This window comes from Notolepis coatsorum (genome assembly GCF_963971535.1).
Source record: "Notolepis coatsorum genome assembly, chromosome: 13".
Classification (NCBI taxonomy): domain Eukaryota; kingdom Metazoa; phylum Chordata; class Actinopteri; order Aulopiformes; family Paralepididae; genus Notolepis; species Notolepis coatsorum.
The window spans coordinates 115265317-115286122 of record NC_140177.1 but is presented as its reverse complement, the minus strand read 5'-3'; the positions used below and the strand labels follow the sequence as shown (position 1 = coordinate 115286122).

At 48.1% G+C, this 20806-nt stretch overlaps 1 protein-coding gene across 3 annotated transcripts in view; it reads right to left on the bottom strand.

Annotated features, from left to right (window-relative positions):
- Positions 1-1085: 1085 nt before the first annotated feature.
- The window catches only part of crfb16 (cytokine receptor family member B16), a 40440-nt gene continuing 20719 nt past the window's right edge, over positions 1086-20806 (bottom strand). For 2 of the 3 annotated variants that reach the window (XM_084327439.1, XM_084327441.1), the window contains 5 exons: positions 19592-19782; positions 13075-13199; positions 5338-5482; positions 3352-3488; positions 1086-1998 (listed from right to left, as the gene is read on the bottom strand). In XM_084327439.1, coding sequence (XP_084183565.1) covers positions 1870-1998; positions 3352-3488; positions 5338-5482; positions 13075-13199; positions 19592-19782 — 727 coding nt within the window. In that variant the 3' untranslated portion in view covers positions 1086-1869. The remainder of the gene's footprint in view (positions 1999-3351; positions 3489-5337; positions 5483-13074; positions 13200-19591; positions 19783-20806) is intronic. The other variant, XM_084327440.1, reaches the window with a different exon arrangement.

Genomic DNA, 20806 nt, shown 5'->3' with positions numbered 1-20806 from the left:
CCGTTTTCCGACTCAGCCCGACAACTGCCGAAGCGGTGACCGGTCCGCCCACACCGGAAGCAGTGCTTCTGCTCCACGTACCTCCTCCTCTCGGCGTCGGAGAGCGACAGCGCTCCCAACTGCAGTGGTTCGCCTGTGTATCGCGGAATGAGGTCGGCACCGGAAGAGAAAGGGAATCGTACCTGAGGCTGAGACGCTGTTGATCCTCTCTCACGTCCTCTCTCCCGATGCCGATTGTCCATTTTAATGGCCAGGTTTATGATGCCATTCAGGTGCTCCGGCAATTCGCGAACCGACAGCTCATCCTTCATGCGAACCGAGAGCCCCTGGACAAACAGAACACAGCAGGGTATTTCGGGCCAGGCCGCCTCCCGGGCCAGAATGCGGAAATCAATGACATAATCTGCCACGGTGCGGAGGCCTTGCCGGCAAGCGATAAGTTGCCCACCGGCTTCATAAATGGAAATTACACGGGAAGTGTCGAAAACACGTCTTAACTCCCCGGTAAAGGCGTCCGCATCATGGCAGATCGTCGACCCGCTTTCCCATTCTGCCGTAGCCCAGGAGAGGGCCCGGCCGGTGAGAAGGGTGATGATATAGGCCACAAGGGACATGGCGGAAGGGAATGACCGTGGCTGGAGCTGGAAGACAAGCGAACACTGGGTGACAAACTCTCGACACCCCTCCTGGGCTCCCCCGTAGCGTCCAGGCGGCGTCAGCCTCGGCTCCCGAAGCTCCTTTGGGAACGATCGCCCCCCTTCGCTGCTGGAAGCCGTATCCTCCAACGAGAGACTTCCTGTAGCCCTCGTCTCGGCAGCCGCCTGGCGAGCAATGTTGGCCGAGGCCAGGGCTGAATCCGGCGTCTTCTGGGCAGTACCGGATATACTGCCCAGGCGACCCAGCTCGCTGCCCACCTCCTTCTGCCGCTCCATCACCACCCGCAGACCGCCCTTCTGCGCCTGGAGTTCCGCCCAAATTGCCTCCGTGGAACTCATCTTGGTCGGCTCTTCTGTTACGGTGGCACCAGGTAAGAGTGTAGAGTTCCAATAGTGGTTGGCAATAAGGAGACAGAGAGTAGGTTCGTTCTTCACAATTCGGGTATCCTCTTTATTAGGAACACACCGTAGAGCAGTTAGGTAAATAAGAGTACTAAACAATAGAGAGCAATAGGAGAGAATACAAGTCACCGCAGCACTTGTCTCTTGGTACCGCCGCATACTGGTTCTGGAGATTGTGTGAAGAGCCGACGAGGAACAAAGAAGACAGGAGTTATTTAAGGGCAACATACCAGATATTCCACACGTTCCACAGAGTGACAGCCAATCCCAGGTGACAACCAATAATACAATCAAAGGGGAGGAAAGTGACAGGTGACAGGATGGTAGCCGGGATCTCAGGTCAACCAGACCCGAGAACCCAGAACGTTACACATGTCACTGAGTGGCTCAGGAGGTAGAGTGGTCGTGAGGTATTCAGAAGGTTCCTGGTTGGATTCTGGCTCCTTCCGGCAGCTTGTCGATGTGTCCTTGAGCAAGACACTTAACCCCTAACTGCTCCCAATGAGCAGGTTGGCACCTTGCATGGTTGCCTCTACCGTCGGTGTGTGAATGTATGAATGAATGGGTGAATGTGAGGCATAAGTTGTAAAGCACTTCGGATAGAAGTGTTATCAGTCCATTTATATGAAAAGGATGATACATCTTTAGAAAGATGTTAATTTAGCTTTCACATGCTTAAATAATTCACAGCAGAGAAGACGTTTGGATTGGCAATTGGAGAAAACTGATCTTGGGTCTGTTGACAATGAGTTCATTCTGGCTTTAATATAAACAGCACAATGTTGTCCGGTCCATCAGAAGGCTTTTGCTTTCACTCATTCATGTCTTCACTCAACACCACCACTGACATGGGGGTGTGGCCAATCAACAGGACAGCATGGACTGGTTCGCAGAGCTCCGCCTCCACAACAGGGAACTTGAGTCTTTGGCCGTCGGTTTGCTGCAGACAGTATTACAGAACAGGGTTGTGAGATAGATTAAAGTGATAAAGAAATGGTTGTGAGCTAGATTAAAGTGATAAAGAAAGGGTCATGAGCTTGCTAGATTAAAGTGATAAAGAAAGGGTTGTGAGCTAGTACCCGGGACGCGTCTATTCGAAAGGCAACCGGTTCATGCGTTTTGCGAATCTGATTGGCCACTGACGTTTCTGGTCATGTGACATGTGCGCCCAATCGCGTGACGCGCCCATTTCCGCCTCGACCAGCAGCAAACTACCTAACGCCTAGTTTATCACTGGTTAAGCTTAGGCAACTCTTTCGAAGTTGGTTAGAGTTTGGAATCAGGGCTGGCGTTCTATCGCCATGCTCTAAGACAAACTCTAACCTTAACCAACTTCGAAAGAGTGCCTAAGCTTAACCGGCGAAATAACTTGCCGTCACACGATTGGTGCGACCAGAAACAGCAGTGGCCAATCAGAGCGCAAAACGCGAACGCGGAAGCATGAACCGGTTGCCTTTCGAATAGACGCGTCCCGCGTTAGACTCCCGGACCCGGCGACCTTTGCCGAATGTCTTCCCCCCATCTATCCTCCCATACTTCCTCTCTCTCTCTGCCGGACTTGTCCGAAAAAAAAACAATAAAATATCTACCAAAAACATAAAAAAAAGGGAAAAAAATCTTTTTTCTAGAGCTCTGGAACCATACAAGACTCCTCTTTACTGCCAAGCTCATTTATGCCAGTCCCATGCATAATTATTATTATAATATTTGTACATGCAGTACAAATAGTTACTTTAGTTACTTTAAAAAAAATTATTACAAGTACTGTAACACTAGTGCAGTGCCCGTTCAGTTCAGGGCATGGCCATTGGCCCTTCGGAACGGGCCAATTGCTTGGTTCCTGGTATTGCTGCTTGCAGCGTGGTCAGGGGGCGTGCCTGTTCAGAGCACATGGCTGTTATAGGAGCAGGCCAATTGCTTGAACCCTGGAAGTGCTACTTGCAGCACTCATTCATTTGAAGTTAGATTAAAACACATACACACACATAATAGTTGTAACCTTTGTTCAACTGTAAAATAGCAATACCTCAAAATTATTTGATAACTAAGTTTGAAGGAGCCTTGGTAAAATATTGTGTGTGAATATCAGCCAATATATCGTTTTTTTCTCAGTATCAGTATCGGCCCCAAACATCTACTATTTGTAAGGTTCTACTTTTGTCCTGTAAATATTGTTGAACACTTATTGAACTCAATTATCTGACATTTTAATTAATTATATAGTTCTATGTCAATCACACACACACAGTATTATGTATATGTATATATACAGGTATACAAACCAGTAACTCACCAGTGCGTAAGGCAGTGGCTCTTTGCGGAGGTAGTCTTGACAGTGTATGACTGACCAAAACACTGTGTAAATCAAGCCTGCCATGATCACTACAGAGACCACCGCTGTGGTGGGCGTCATCCAGGGGCTTCCAGGACCTGGAGGAACATCCAGCATTAGGGGTTGTTGATTATTGCAATCTGAAATCCTTGATTTTGTGGTGGCTTTTCTCAAAAATTGCAATGCAGTCTGTTTTATATTGTGGGGAAATTACAGGATATTGTGAAAATTGCCAGTCTGTGAAAAGAATTGTGATTGAAAAGTCAAATGAAGATTGTTCCATTGTTGCTACAATGTGGCAGAGTAACATTAAAATTTAAATCAAAGCAGAGCATTGTGTTATTCCAGTGACAATTAAAGGGGCACTTCACCAAAACAATGCTGATTTATTTTGCACATAATCTCACACACATCCAAAACCTCTAAATAGATTAATTTAGTGTGTCAGTTATTGAGCGTAAACGTGTTTGAATATAGCCACCAGTGATGTCATCAGAGGACACTGAATCCTTGTGTTGTGTTAATTACAGCTCAATCAAATGATAAGGTAGCAGTCCTTATAAGACGAGGTATGGCTATTTTTTCATCTACATCATTTCACGGTTTTAATTTTACTCTCATCAAACTAAATGAATGTGTAAAACTGTTTAGTTTTTGGATATGTGCGAGATTATGTGCAACATATAATATCTGTTTTTTCTTTTGTAAAGTGACCCTTTAAGTCAATATCTATAAACATGAACAACTGTCTTCCTAATCCGGAAATCAATACTTGCATTTGTGACATCTTCAAGTGACACTTTTTGGAGTTGGTCCATTGACAATTTGTTTTATGTAAATGTGCGGCTTACAACTCTGAATGAGAAGATATACCCATTTCCCAGTAAAATCACCATGGGTGCTGTCATAGTGTCCTAGTTGTTCCCTTATTCACTGTCTCTCAGTCACTGATGCTATCATGGTTAGAGTCTGGTCTCTCTGGTGTTCAGCTTAACAAGACGTGTTCATATTCACAAGCTGAAACTGAGCTGTATAGTATAATAGAAATAATATGTGGGAATTATATTATAGGGGGAATTTCCCCTTTAAGTGGCTCCATAGCTCCAGAACCAGGAAATTGTGAGCAGCTTGACCGTTTCATGCCAAAAACAGTGTCGCAAATTGCGTGGGATTTGGTTGAATTAGTGTTAATTATTGCAATTGGAACATCCTGGAGGGGCTGGTATGTCCTCAAATGTAAAATCTTCTTTCTAAATATCTAAATCCTGTGTGCATGATTATGGATTCAAATGAAAGATTGCTATAGATTTTTTATGTAAAAAAAAAAAAAACATCCACAGAGCTTTTAGATAAGTGCAAAATAAAAGTATTGCTTTTCCCCAAAAAAAAACATTATTGATTAATGAATGTATCATTTAAAACGTTTTGGTGGGTCCAAAATGAACTTTGTTTACATGTATGTATCCCCGCCCTACTTCCCATTTCCCCCCATGTGGAATGCACCAGATTGGATAAAGGATGTGCTAGTGCTCTAGTGCGACATCTAGTGGCAGAATGTTATCTATAGCACCTTTAAGTATTTAAAATGTGTGTGGGTGTGTCCAATCAGTTGACATAATAGCAACTTGATGTAAACTATCTCCTAAGTGGGAATACCCCTGCTTTGCTGTGTGAATTGGATGGTTTTCAGATGGCAGACCGCATAAGACCGTGGTATTAAACTCTCTTGGTCATACAGTGCTAGTGAGAGGAGGGTTCATGGTTTGAGGCTGGTCAGAGGAAAGATGCCAGTAGCTAGGAATCTGTGTGTGTGTGTGTGTGTGTGTGTGTGTGTGTGTGTGTGTGTGCGCGCACACGTGTGCGTGCGTGCGTGTGTGTAAAACACCTACTTCCAATGGTGACACACTGTTCAGTGCTGCTGCTTGTATGTATGTGTAAAACACCTACTTATAATGGTGACACACTGTTCAGTGCTGCTGCTTGTGTGCTGCATGTCCAGGTTTGTGTGGGCTGTGACGCAGTACATCGCTCCCTCCTGCAGGGCGGTGATATGGAGTGAATTCTGACCTGCTGGAATCACTTGCATGGAAGCCTGCCTTGGAGATGACGGCAATAAGTTATATACACTAATAAGCTGATCCAGTTAAAACATGTATACTGTTACGGTTGGGTAGGTGTGTTGGACCCAGGTGCAGTGCAAAACAGAGGAGACGGGATGCAGGAGTTGGTTTTCACAAATAAAAGCAATACTCTTTTATTTTGAGTAGCGAGTGGCACGTATAAACGGTACAAACAAAAGGGGAGAAAGCTCAGTCTCCACAAAACACGACAGTAAGTCGAATACATGAAAAGAGAACTTAAACACTAAACAGGGGAAAATAAAGGGGAGAAATCAAGTCTCCAAAACGGGATAAGCTAAATAATAAACTCGACAAAACGACGGTGCGGCAGACACACGCATCAAGATACACTTTCAATAACTAATTCACACGGCAATCAAAACAATTGGCGAACAGACTTTTTCGCCATGGCAAGAGTGATAAGTCTTACTCACAAAGGCATTACTCACGGATATTCTGGTGATCGACTAACAGTGTCAGTAGCAACACGGAAGAGTATATAAAGCCACCCTAACGACAGGTTATGTATATAACCTAGTTATATGAGTACTGGCTAAGCGTCCCGCTCTTAAGCCATACCGAGATATACCTCATCTCATGTACCTAGTGTACTCCATCAACGAATAAACCAAAATACACCCCTCACCTGCCAGGCCCCGCCCCTACTGCCGTACTATATTAGTACTGGGCATGGCCACCACTCACTCTTCCTCGGAAAAAATCGTTTCCAAACAAAAGTTTCCCCAAGGGAACTCAGGGCACGCTAAGAGCGGGACGCTTAGCCAGTACTCATATAACTAGGTTATATACATAACCTGTCATTATATTTCGTATTGGCATCGCGTCCCGCTCTTAAGCCATACCGAGATATGGGGTAGAGCGGACGCGAGGCCCGACAGATGCACCCCCTGAGGACCCGTAAGCCCACATCAAGGGGGAGGGGAGTCCCGTCACCCCATCCTTCCTAATGAAGAGGGGGCACAGTCAACTCCACCCGAGTGCGAACAAGAGGGAACTAGAACCCCTTGAACACACAGCACAGTGTGACACAACACACTGTGGCCCATACCCACACACCCCTGCTACCCCACCAAAGGACGGGAAGCAGGAGAAGCCACAGACCTCAGAACCGCCTGGGAGACAGAACCCCCGGTCATGTCCATGAGGTAAAACCTTAGGAAGGGACCCGGGGAGGACCATGAAGCTGCAGCACAGATGTCCTCCACCGAGGCCCCACCCAGCAGAGCGGCAGAGGCTGCCACCCCACGAGTGGAGTGCGCCCTGACGCCCCCAGGGGGAGCCAGCCCGGCCAACGTGTAGCAAAGGGCAATGCCCTCGCACAACCAATGGGACAGGCGCTGTTTCGATAGTGCCTTACCAGCACGAGAACCACCGTAACAGACAAAGAGCTGATCGGTAGCCCTGAGGCCCTGAGTATGGCTGAGGTAACCCCCAAGCCCGGACCGGACATGACAGGTGAAGGCCCGCCTCCAACTCACTAGCGTGAGGAGGCGGATGAAACGCCTGAACCATAATATCCCCGGAGCGGAAAGCACTCCGGATATTTTTAGGCACGAAGGCTGGATTAGGCCGCAGAGTGGCACCGCTATCGGAACGAAAAGACAGGCACTCTGGCCGTACCGAGAGAGCACAAAGCACACCCACACGTTTTAGCGGAGGTGATGGCCAGCAAGAATGCAGTCTTCGAACGACAGCCGTTCCAACAGCGCTTGCTCAAGAGGCTCAAACGGGGCCAAGGACAACCGACGAGGACCAATTGAAGATCCCAGCTCGGAGCCAAAGAGCATCAACGCCAAGCAGGAAACGCTTCACAAGAGGGTGGCTTTACACCACTCTTGGAAAATACGCCACTTACCCGCGTAACCCGCGATAGTGGAAGGAGCATGCGCGTTCCGGATGGTACCAACCACAGAAGGATCCATCCTCTCCAGACTCACCCTCTCACCAGCCAAACCACCAGCAGCTGGCCCAGCACAGGGAACTAACACAGAGACCTGTGCGCTTGAGAGAGGGCCCGCGATGACCAAGAAACAGGCCATGACGGGATACCAAGAGCTGGACCAGGACCGGGAACCACACAGCTGCGCCCCGGTCCGGCGCAATGAGGATCAAGGACCTGCGCTCCTCAACAAACCCGCCCCAACAACTGACCTAACAGATGTATGGGGGAAAGAATCCCAGGCGGCACGGCATCGGTCCCAGACCTGCCTGACTATGTCCGGACGTAATCCCCACCCGTCAGTGTGAGGACCGCCCTGCGACATTACACCTGTACCCACATTCACCCTGCCAGGGATGTGGAGAGCCCTCAGGCCGCGCAGATGGAGAACGCCCATAGCCAGCCGCCCGCCGCCCGGTGCAGACGGGGGGAGCGTACTCGTATTGACGTCGTATTGTCTGTCCTGACTTGCCTCTCACCGGGTCTATTTTCATACTGGAAAAGAACCACCTCCGTAACCTCCTCCTGGGGTGAAGAGGAGGCCAAGAGGGACCACGGAATGAGCAGATGCCCTCATACCGAGCAGGTGTATCACGGACAGCGCCGTAACCGTCCTAGGACGGAACCTCCCGAGCGTGTCGCAACACGCTCTGAGAAGGATGCCCATAGCACTCCACCCGTAGACTGGGAAGAGGAGTACTCTACTTCCAGTCTACAGCAACCCCAGGCTGGTAGGAACCCTGCCTGGCATGAGACCTGACGATCCACCTTGACCGCCAAGGACCAGAACGTCGGCAGGGCAGAATACACTTCGTAACCCCTGACGACACAGAGGCCCCAGTGCGGCCTCCACGCACTTGGTGAAGATGCGGGAGCCAGAGAAAAGCCGAACGGCAGCCCCTGGTACTCATACGCTAACCCTGTAAGGAAGCGTAGGTAAGCCCTAGGACGGAAGATCGGGGATGCGAAGGTCTATGGAGGAGAACCAGACCCCCACCTGACAGTGTTCAACAGGTAGGAGACGATCCAAAAAATACTGAACCTTCCCATGGTCCAACATGGGTCTGACACCCCCCCCTTCCCGATTTCTCAGGCACCAGAGAACACCGGGAGGAAAACGCCACGACGATGGCTTGCTTCGTCCACAGATATCAGATCTCGTCGACCAGAGCTGTCGCTGCTGGTGACCCTGACAATAGGGTCTGTACCAAACCCGAAAACGGGTGGGGTTGTGTTTTTAAATACAAGTCCCCGCCTCAGCGTTCTCTCCATCCACCTTGACATATGGTACTGCTGCAGCCATATGTGATGACACTCCCAACGCACCCGCCGCCATGTGGCGCAGGTCCGCCCGGTCCCACCCGCTGTGCGTAGCCAACCCTGGACCCGTGCGAGCAGAGCGTTCCGTGTCGGGGCATCTGACCCTGACACTACCCACGAGGCAATCGCACCCAAGGGGGGACCCCGACAGAAAGGGCCGGTTTGATACGGGGGAAGCTGACATCAGTTCTAGGTGACAAAAGCTCCCCCACTGAAACCCCTCCAGAACATGCTGAGGAGTCGTTCTGCAGCCGGACATGCAAGGTGTGAGGCCCCCATGGGTTCCTACACACCGTAGCCCTGCAGTGATATTACTACCACCCAAATCACGCGCGCCTGCGAGACCACTACCAATCTTTCAGGAGTGGGAGGCACCAACATGATACCTGGCCTGGCGAAGGCGAGGCCGGGGAAGCCTGCACTGTGTGCCTCAAAAGGTTTCGAGCCCCCCTGCTGACAACACTTATAGTTGACAGACGTAACACCAGGCTCAACCAACACAGCTTATGGTGTGGGAGCCGCTTGACGGCACAACATTCTCATGGACAGACCCAGGCTCAGCCATCAACTGGGTGTCAGCCCCTGTCCCCATGAGAAGCGAAAAGTGGGGCCGCCCGCGCTTCAACGAAGGCACGCGGCCCGCAGCCAAAGGAAACAATCAGAGCCCCCTTTTTCCGCTGGTGTTGGGGGAGGGAGTGATCGGAGAGCGGGCTGCTCACGGCAGGACGGCGACGGCTTGTATATTCCAAGCCGAGCCCATCCAACATGGCCGATCCCTCGGCCGCCAAGGCTGTCGGCCTTGTGGACACCTGTCGATTCAACGGCCAGGATACCTCTGGCGGGGGAAAACATGGCCGCCTGTCGAGGGCCTCGTCATCGCCGCTGACGAGGCCGTGCTCTCTCTTCTTCTGGCTGCACGGTGTGAGGCGGTGTGGGGCCTAGGACAATACCGCCCGCGCTCCAGCAGAAGACCAAAATCCTCTGCGGAGAGGGGAGCCCTGAGCGGTTATAGCTTGTGGCTAAGTCAAAGCTAATAACGTCAACAACCTCGCGCGATGTGTCGACGTCGGCTGGCCCTCAAGGCCCCGCCACCAGACACCATTTTTTGATAGAAAAAACAGCAATTCGAACACAGTTACTAATCGCTGCCAATTCCATACCGTGGCGGTACAGGCTTTAGCAGCCCACCAGCCACTCGCCGGGCCGACCCACCTCATGGTGTCGGCCGGGCGGGGCACTGTTTCAACATGTCAAAAGCAAAGGACTGATGCTAACACGGAGCACCAGTGGTGGTTGCAAACAGCAACCTCCACTGTGGTGTGCACCATGAAGGGGTTAATGAATAAATGAACTAACACCACGAACATACTGTAGAATGGGTAAGCCCATTGCACACAACGTTAAGGGGAGGCGGACCAGAGAGAATCAGTCCCGCATTCATTCATAATATTCACAACAGCACACCAGCCCTAGACCTCAGCCCATTTACCCATGAAGGTAAACAAAGCCCCCCCTGCACTACTCCCCCAGTAGACACCGATTGACCGTCAGCATGAATAGTTGAGAGGAGGGAAGGCTGTAGCATAGACAGACATTCCCGTAGCAGAGAGACAGAACAAAAACAGTAGCCCCACTATAGCATAGCGTTCGATGCTAATGTGGACAGAAAACAGTCAGCTGAGCCACAACACTGGCCGGCGCTAAATTCCATCCTGCAGCAGTATAGCTCTACTGCCACCCGCCGGGCCGACTCGCTCTCAAGCATCGGCTTCCGGGTGGGACACCGTTCAACCCCGCCGAGGCACAGGATCGATGCTACCTGGCTAGGCTACCTAGCCATGGCACACCCGCCCTGCACCCTGTTGTCAACCCATTTACCCGTAAAAGGATAAAATAGGACTCAGCAAAACCCCCCACATTAGCTACCGACTGACCTTCATCAATGAACCGGTTAATAGGAGGGAAAAGCGGCAACATCCCACGGCAGGGAACATTAGAACAGTGCCCAGCATTTCAGCATTAGTGTTAGCATTAGCATTAGCATTTAGCGTTAGCATTAGTGTGTAGCAGCACGCTCCAGGATCGCTTGGAACAGTCCATTTCAGGGGAACGTTCACCAAACCATCCCGCCCCTGGCGCCGACACACAACTCGGTTGTGTAACAAAACAAACCAGCATTACTAACACTAGCATCAATGCCTGATGACACAGGGCCTACCTGTGTGCAAGCCGGCTCGATAGCCAACCTCGCACGCTGTTCCTCGATCTGCTGCCACAAGACGAGGGAACATCAGAATAGACCCGACGTGTCGTTGGAACATACCCCGAAGATTCCAGGGGTAAGCAAATCTCCGTAAGCACTCAATATTATCTAAACTTTTCGAACAACTAGTTGCATAGGGCGTCTTGCATCCACTATGATGGAAACGAAAATAGAGGAAGAGTGAGTGGTGGCCATGCCAAGTACTAATATAGTACGGCAGTAGGGGCGGGGCCTGGCAGGTGAGGGGTGTATTTTGGTTTATTCGTTGATGGAGTATACACTAGGTACATGAGATGAGGTATATCTCGGTATGGCTTAAGAGCGGGACGCGATGCCAATACGAAATATAACTAGACACACCAATGAATGCAATCAGGGCAGATAGACAGGTCAATAACGCCAGGGCTTTGCTCCCTGAGGAGAGCAAAACCCCAAACATTACATATACAGGTGTTTGTTTTGTTTATTGTTATTCGCACTTACAAACATACATTCTGGAATAAAATAAGTAAAAAGAAGAAAGAAGAACAGTTCAAATGTGCAGGAAAGGTCAAAAAACCCAAGGGCTTATAAGCGACCTCCCCTCTTAAACCTATATAGGATAACTACACAAACCCCCCCCCCCCCCCCCCACACATTATGCACAAACACATGCGCATATCCCTCTCTCATACACACAGATACATACAATACAGCATTATACAACTATTATAATGTTGGGAATTTTTTTTAAAAAGACTTTACACAAATACACATGGATACTATAGACTACAGGATCTGTAGTTCTTTTTTAAGCTTACTTTTAAATATATTTAAAGTGGAACATGTTTCTATTAGATTAGGTGTAATTAACCCTTGTCTGGTGTTCGGGTCTGTGGGACCCATTTTCAATGTTTACTAAAAGAGAAATGATGGTCTTGGCTCATTTTATGTGGAGAACATACAAAATAACAAATTTTTATTGAATACACACTGTGCATCCCCTACACATTTATATCACATTCTGATCCACTGGACCCGAAACTGTGGACATTTTAGGTGATAACAAGTAAATAATAATGTGATAAAATGTTTACTAAAAGATCCATTGTGTACTTTCACTGTCTGCCTCCACCTTGTTTCATTTATATTCTTCAAGATAAACATGACTTATTCCATTGATGTCTTGATTATAATTAATATTTCTTTATACTAATTTTTTATCACAAAAAAAAACAAATAGCACTTTTGTTGATAAATGTGATCTAGCAGAGGTAAAGTGGCAAATGCTAACCGTAATATGGTTATATGCTAAATGTCTAAATTGCTTGTAATTGAGATAAAAGTTAAGTATTTTTACATTCATTTGTATGGCTTTATTGTTTTAAAATACCAATAATGTGGGTCCACCAGACCATGAACATTGGTTGAGTAACAAAAAACGCGAACACCACACAAGGGTTTATAGAACCAGTCAAGTCAAGTGTTCCTTTATGAATCCCGTTGGCTCTCATGGTGCTCCGTACGTCACCCTGGTGCCAGAGGAGTCTTCCCCATTCATCTCAGCATAGACCACTGCACTTTCGTGTTACATTAAGCTCATGGGAGAGAGAGCGGGGGGATAAAATGAATGAATGTGGATGAGAGCCTTGAAATTAGGTAGCTACGGCCGTGGGGGTGCTAGAGACATGATCCAATAGACTTTTATACGCCTGAGTCTCCCGAATACGGAGAGACCAATCCCAAATCGATCAGCACTTTCTCGGCCGAGCTATAGTCACTTTTCTGCACGTACTCCCAAACGCCGCATGCGCAGGTTGATCAACCTAGATCTCTGGACAATCCAGAGACTCCGTGGGCAATCTGCACATGCAGAGTTCGGGAGTAGGTGTGGGAAAGTGACTATAGCTCGACTATAACTGAAGTTGTCTGCCTCCATGAAAAATCTGATGTCAAATGTTTCTCAGGAAAGTGACCATAACGGGTGTCATTTGGAAATGAGAAATTAGAGTAGAACGTGACTGGCAGTTTTTATATCTCACCTTGTGTTCCTCGCCTCTCTTCCAGATGGTCACGCTTACTCCCACGGTCAGGGGCAGGTGCGTGAAAGACACCTGAAGAGCATCTCCCATCGCAGTCACACTCATCTCAGGCTCCGTCAGTATGGCTGTTTACACAAGATTAGATTAGATTAGATCCTAATGTATTGTCATCGTACAGCACAAGTACAGTACAACAAAAAGAAGTTGGCATCTGTGATGGACTGCTGTCTGTGGGTTTGGTTTTAGTTTATTCCGGTGTGCTATGGATTTATTTGGGTTTTTTTCTTGTGAGCTGTCAATCGCCAGACTCTCTGTGGGTTAATTGCCGCGTGGCATTCTTTGGCGTTTATTTTCAACCGCTAGGCAGTGGTGGTAGTTTTGGGTGTTTTCCCCCATTTCTTTGACCCTTGTGTTTTCAGTAGCTTTTAAATCTTTTGTTCAGTGTTTCTGTGTTTTCTCCGCCATATCTAATCTCTCTGCGATACCAGTGGGTAACTTTAAGATTCCCCCCATTTGTGTGTGTCTGCATGTGTGTCCAACCCCCCTCCCCCCAAGCCTGACGGGCATCTAACCAGAGTGCAAATATAACCGTGAATACAGATATGTAAACAGGGATATATGCAGATATATCTAATGGTTATAGATAAATATATATATATGGTATATATGGAATTATTGTACATGTCATACAGCAGGTATTTAAGCAGTAATATATTGGTAGACTATAGGATGAGGTAGGTGAATGAATGAATGAATGAATGAATGAATGAATGAATGAAAACTTTATTTAACAGATTGCAGAATGGGTACAATACAGTACGGCTCAATACATACAATTGTTAAGGGGATGCAGACCTGAGAAAGACGTTTGTCTTGTTTCCATCAGGGTCCCCCATTTTCAATTCATATAGAGGTAGTGTGGAGGACTGTCCCCTCCCTCAGTTGGGCTCTTTTCCCCTTCCCCCCAAATGTTCAGTCCCTCCCTTGTCCCCTCTACGCAGTTTTATTGTTCCCCCCCTCCCCTCTCCTTGGTATAAATGAGCCCCTCTCTCTGTGATTCGGTCTCTTCTCCCTGGTGTTCATAAGGGGAGAAAGCTCAGTCTCCACAAAACAGGACAGTAAGTCGAATACACGAAACGAGAACATAAACACTAAACAGGGGGAAATAAAGGGGAGAAAGCAAGTCTCCAAAACGGGATAAGCTAAATAATAAACTCGACAAATGACGGTGCGGCAGACACACGCATCAATATACACTTTACGATATATATTACTCATTACAAAGGCACCTCCCTCAAACTGAACAGTGACATCCAATTGGCAAATGATCTCAATACCTTTTATGCGAGGTTTGAGGCTGGGAATAACAACACCAGCCCACAAACCACTGCAATGGACGGGGGGGGGGGCACTGCCGATGGAGACTCAGTGTTCAGGATAACAGAACATGAGGTGAGGAGGACCTTTAAGAAAGTGAATATCAGGAAGGTGAATAAAAGTCTGTGCCGACCAACTGGCCCCGGTATTCACTGACATATTTAACCTGTCCTTAGAACAGGCTGTCATCCCCACCTGTCTGAAGAAGTCCACCATTATCCCTGTACCCAAAAAATCCAAGCCTGCTTGCCTCAACGACTACCGCCCTGTAGCTCTCACCTCCATAGCCATGAAGTGCTTTGAGAAGCTAGTGAAGGGCTACATCTGTTCCTCCCCATTAACATTTTCACTGCCACACACGAGATATCTCGGGTTTCCGATAGTTATGTTGAAAGATTTCTCGGATTTTTAATTTTTTTTAGCGATCTGAAATCATATTGCATCACGCGAGCCTACCCGAGTATACCCAAGCGCCGCCGGCGATCATATGTGGAAAAAAGCGCCCCCTATCGTCTCCCAGATGACATAAGGGATTTTGGAATGGACTCAATGAAAATGGATGGGGAAAAAAATCCGGTACTCCACATTTTCCAGTCCACTGATCCAGCCGGGGTTACCACAGTTCATTCTGGAGCCTCTCAGCCCCGTGGAATCATGTGTACTACTGTATCACGTTGGATCCATACACTTATTGATTTTTTCGAATGGTGATCAGGAATTGGAATATACCAGTTGGATACCATCTGATGTCAGGTAAGGAATCTATGTTATCAGTGTTAGGATAATCAGACAAATTTTGATGAAGATATAGGCTGTTTTGTGAAATGGGCTCTTTCGGTTTCACTGTAAAAGTCCAAGAGGAAATGAACACGGCGATTATCCGTGCACGGCGCGAATGTGCTTGCGTGCACGTATAATATTGATCATCTAGCGTTTATTTGAAAACGATTCATAAATAGGCCGACGAATATCAACGTTCTGGAATATTCCAGTAAAAGACGATTATCACAGAATGATCTAGAATGAACTGTTTTTTACCTCAAAACGGGTGCTTTTCAAAATGCTCTGAAACGGAAATGAAGCGATAAAAAACCAATCTGCCTTGACAGCACTGACTGGAAAAGTATTCTTTGATAAGCGACGGGCAGATTAGACACATAGCCATAATTTAAAACATAGATTAGGCGATATTAACGTTAACATTGAAGTGGACCGTGGCATCAAGGGGGTAAAAAGGAAAACCCGGCGTGGCACTCAAAGTGTTAACCTGGACCCCCTGCAATTTGCATACCACCCCAACAGGTCCACGGAGGACGCCATAGCCCATGTACTGCACACAGCAGCATCACACCTGGACAAGAGGCAGGGGAACTATGTGGGAATGCTATTCATCGACTACAGCTCAGCATTCAATACCATAGTCCCCTCCAAACTCATAGCCAAGCTCAGGGACCTGGGCTTGAACTATGACCTCTGCCAGTGGGTCTTGGACTTCCTGACGGGCAGACCCCAGGTGGTGAGAGCAGGCAACTGCACCTCCTCATCCATCACTCTCAACATAGGGGCCCCCCAGGACTGTGTTCTGAGTCCCCTCCTCTACTCCCTGTACACACATGACTGTGTGGCACAGCGGAACAACAACACAATCATCAAATTTGCTGACGACACAGTAGTGGTGGGCCTGATCTCTGCAAACGACGAGAGGGCCTATCTGGAAGAGGTAAAGGTTCCAGCGGGATGGTGTCAAGAGAACAGCCTCTCCCTGAACGTCAGCAAAACAAAGGAGATGATTGTGGACTTTAGGAGGTCGGGGGTCAGGGACTACAGCGCCAGCAGCATCGACGGAGCACCGGTTGAGAGAGTGAACAGTTTTAAGTACCTCGGCTCGGAGTCCACATATCCGAGGACTTGACATGGACCACACACATTGACAGTCAACCGACAGTCAACCGCTTTGACCAGAGTGGCCTCCCCACACCCCTCCCCCCACCCATCGACACCAGCACCAGATCACACCTACAAAGCACCCCCCCCCCCCCCCACCCACCCACCCACACCCACCAGCACCGGCACCCCACCCCCAACAGCAGCAGACTGCCTACCATCCCCAACCCTGACGATCACTAACAGTCAGGTCAGTAGGCAGCTCTCCAGGATTAGCGTAAACAAGGCCAGAGGACCGGACAACACCAATCCCAGGGTGCTCAAAGTATGTGCGGAACAGCTGGCAGCACCGCTCCAACATCTCTTCAACCTCTCCCTGAGGCTGGAGAGGGTGCCCCAGCTCTGGAAGACCTCCTGCATTGTCCCGGTGCCCAAGAAGGGACGACCCAGCACCCTCAACGACTACAGGCCAGTCGCTCTGACGTCACACGTCATGAAGACGTTTGAGAGACTGGTCCTGCAACACCTCAAGCCCCTGGTGCGTGACTCCCTCGACCCCCTGCAGTTTGCATACCAGGCAAACATCGGGGTGGAGGATGCCATCATCTACATGCTCCACAGAGCGTACACGCACCTGGAGAAGCCGCGCAGCTCAGTGAGGATTATGTTCTTTGATTTCTCCAGCGCCTTCAACACCATCCAGCCGTCACTGCTAGCGGAGAAGCTCTCCGCGATGCAGCTGGAGCACGGCTTGGTGGCCTGGATCAAGGACTACCTCACTGAGGCCGCAGTACATCAGACTAAAGGACAGTCAGTCTGACGTACTGGTGAGCAACACCGGCGCCCCTCAAGGAACTGTGCTGTCACCCTTCCTCTTCACCCTCTACACCTCAGACTTCTGCCGCAACTCAAGCGGGTGCCACCTGCAGAAGTTCTCAGACGACTCCTCCATCGTAAGCTACATCACCGACGATGATGAGGAGAAGTACAGAGCCCTGGCGGAGAGCTTCGTGGGGTGGAGCGACAGCAACCACCTCCAACTCAACACCAGTAAGACCAAGGAGCTGGTGGTGGACTTCCGGAGGGGCAAGAAGAGGCCCCCCCCGATTCCCATCACCATCCGAGGGGTGGATGTGGAGGTGGTGGACTCATATAAGTTCCTTGGGGTACACCTGAACAATAAACTGGACTGGTCGGATAACACAGAGGCCCTCTACAGGAAGGCACAGAGCAGGCTGTTCTTCCTGAGGAGACTCAGGTCCTTCAATGTGTGCAACAGACTGCTGCAGTCATTTTACCAGTCTGTAGTGGCCAGCATCCTCTTCTATGCTGTGGCATGCTGGGGAGGCTACATCAACTCAAGGGACACCAACAAGCTCAACAAGCTGGTGAGGAAGGCTAGCTCCGTGGTGGGAGTCGAGCTACCTAGACTTGAGGTGATGGCAGAGAGGGGGATGATAAGGAAGCTGGCTGCCATCATGGAGAACCCCTACCACCCCCTCTACGACGAGCTAGTCAAGATGAGAAGCTCGTTCAGCCACAGACTCATTCCCCCCCGACACTCAACTAACCGCCTCGGACAGTCCTTCATACCAGCGGCCATCAGGCTCCACAACAGTGGGCAGCGACTAGCAGCCTCCAGGCTCCACAACAGAGGGCAGCGACTGCTACCAGACATTGACCTGGGACTTATAGGAACCCAAGGAGGACAACCTACACTACCTTAGGCATACTGCACCTTATGTGGATACTGTGATACTGTGATACTGTGAATAATGTATATTTCAGTGGATACTGTGATACTGTGAATAATGTATACTCAGTAGATAGTAAATTATAACACTACCTTATGCATACTGCACCTTATGTGACACTGTGAATAATGTGAATATTTTTTTTTCAGCTAGTTAGATAGTAAATTATATTGACCAAATTGACCTAAGTGTTTACACTGCCTGTGTTGTTTTTACTACCTGTACCACCCCCCCCCCCCTTCCCCCATGCTGCTATGATGCCTGAATTTCCCCAAGGGGATCAATAAAGGAATATCTTATCTTATCTTATCTTAAGAAGGCACGACAACGCCTCTACTTCCTTAGGCGCCTAAGGAAGTTCAAAGTGAGTCAGAAAATCCTCAAGAACTTCTACTCATGCACAATAGAGAGCATCCTGACTGGCAATATCACCTCCTGGTTTGGGAATAGCACTGCTAGACCGTAGCAGACTACAGAGAGTGGCCCGTTCAGCCGAACGCACAATTGGAGGGGGGCTTCCCACTCTCCAAGACATTTACAACAAGCGCTGTATGGGTAAGGCTAAGAGAATAATCAAAGACCCCAGCCACCCAAACAACTGCCTCTTTGAACTGCTGCGGTCAGGCAAGCAATACCGGAGTCTCATGGGAAGCACAGAGAGACTCAGAAGGAGCTTCTATCCCCAGGCCATCAGGATGCTCAATGAACAATGAACAATAACAGTTCATCAAATACACCCACAACACACACATCCACACGCACACACTCACTTTAAATAAACAACACACTGTAGCACCCACTTTACCCACTTTAGACACTAATACACACTTTATATTTATTGGCATCAATCCCATGCACCTCATTGCACCTCACCACCACAAGGTGGCACCACAAGCTAAGCTATACCTCACCATTCTACACTGTACTGTATTGTAGCTGACTGTATAGACTGTACAGAAGTATAGACTGTACATATACTGTATATATGTATATTGAACATTTTTGTTTTGTTTACACTTGTTTACGTACTTGACTTTCTATTTTATACTTATTATACTATTTTACACTAGCTTGTTATTTTATCTAGCACACTCTCAGGAGCAAAACAGAAGGAAGCATTTCATGCAAAAGTATTCTGTATTTCTGTATGACAACTAATAAAGAAACTTGAACTTGAACTTGAACTTTCAATAACTAATTCATCCTGAGTTAATAAATTGTATTAACCTGATCCATCGACATGTAAGTTATTACATGTTTCCCACCGGATCCATCGACTGAGTAAGTTATTACATGTTTCCCACAGTACAGTAGCTATGATTATACACAGTTGTAGGCTGGCAGATGTAGACAGTGAAGGCAGTAGATGGGTATAACAAGGTCACATAAGATTCATACTATATTGAGTTTATGAGTTGAGCTGTTGTCTAAAAAGAGCTATAGAAAATGTAATTGTAGATGTTGGTCACCGTTCAATAGGGTGACCGAATACAGAGCCTTACTCTCTCTCCTTTTGAAGGGTTTTCCGAGCTCGGCCCACGGTGAAACGTGACCGCCGCACTGGGCTCTGACGCGGATGTTGTATTCCGAGTCTGAGCCGAGGTCAAGGGTCAGGTCACACTGAGTGCGGATGATCCGCTGGCATTCATGTGCGTCCACCCAACTTCCGTTCAAGATCCTGAGTTCAAACTCCCTGCAGGTGAGGAGATCGAGATGTTAATGACGCCATTTCCCTGAATGTAATCAAATCTAATCAAATTTATTTGTATAGCCTGAGATCACATGGAATAGCCTGCATAGGCTGTACAGGTGTTCTTGTATAGTAAGTCAAGAAGAAACATCACAATAGATCAAAAACCACCATAAAATCCAAATATGCCAGACTTTCCCCCAATGAATATAAGGAACGACTCACTAAAAACCTAGCAATAGGAAAGAAATACCATACCAAAAATACCATGTAAATACCATCTATAGTTCAGATTTGTGGTATCCAAGCCTTATGTCTTACCTATAATGTTGTTATAATATAATATAATGCAGGACCTGCTCAGAGGTCTTTAATTGGCATGCAATTATCCTCAACACACACACACCGGAACATACACGCATGCATTGTCTCTGTAGGATCGCCGATGCGATTAGTCTCAGCGATTAACCCATCCCGTTGACCTTCCCCCCCAAGGGCAGCCGGGAGCAGACAGGCGTCAACGTGAGCCGCGCCAGGGGACCAATCCAAGTGCTCCTGTCCGTCTTCGTCAAGGACGCCACAGCATTAGCGATCTGTTGTTGTGCATGTTTTTCCATTGGGTTTATCTTATCGGGGGGGAAACACTTGCGAGCACGGGGAGAACATGCAAACTCCACACAGAAAGGCCTGGGAGATACCCCCCCAGATAGCAAAAGGTGTTAATTCAATGTTGATTTATGGTCAAAATGCTTGATTTTTGGTTAAGGTCGACGATTGATGGTGAATCACCCATTAACCGATGAAGCAATTGACTAATGTTGAAAACATGTCATTGAATCAATATTGTTTTGTGGTTGCATTTTAATGATTGAAATGCCAATATCTAATAAATGTTGAATCAACGTATGCTGCTCAACGTATGCTGTCGTCATTGTCTCATCACCCAGACTGCACTGCACTTGTGCCCCGCCTCCCAGAATGCACCTGTGCGGCAGCTTCCTGGCAGCTAGCTACCTCATGTCTCTCT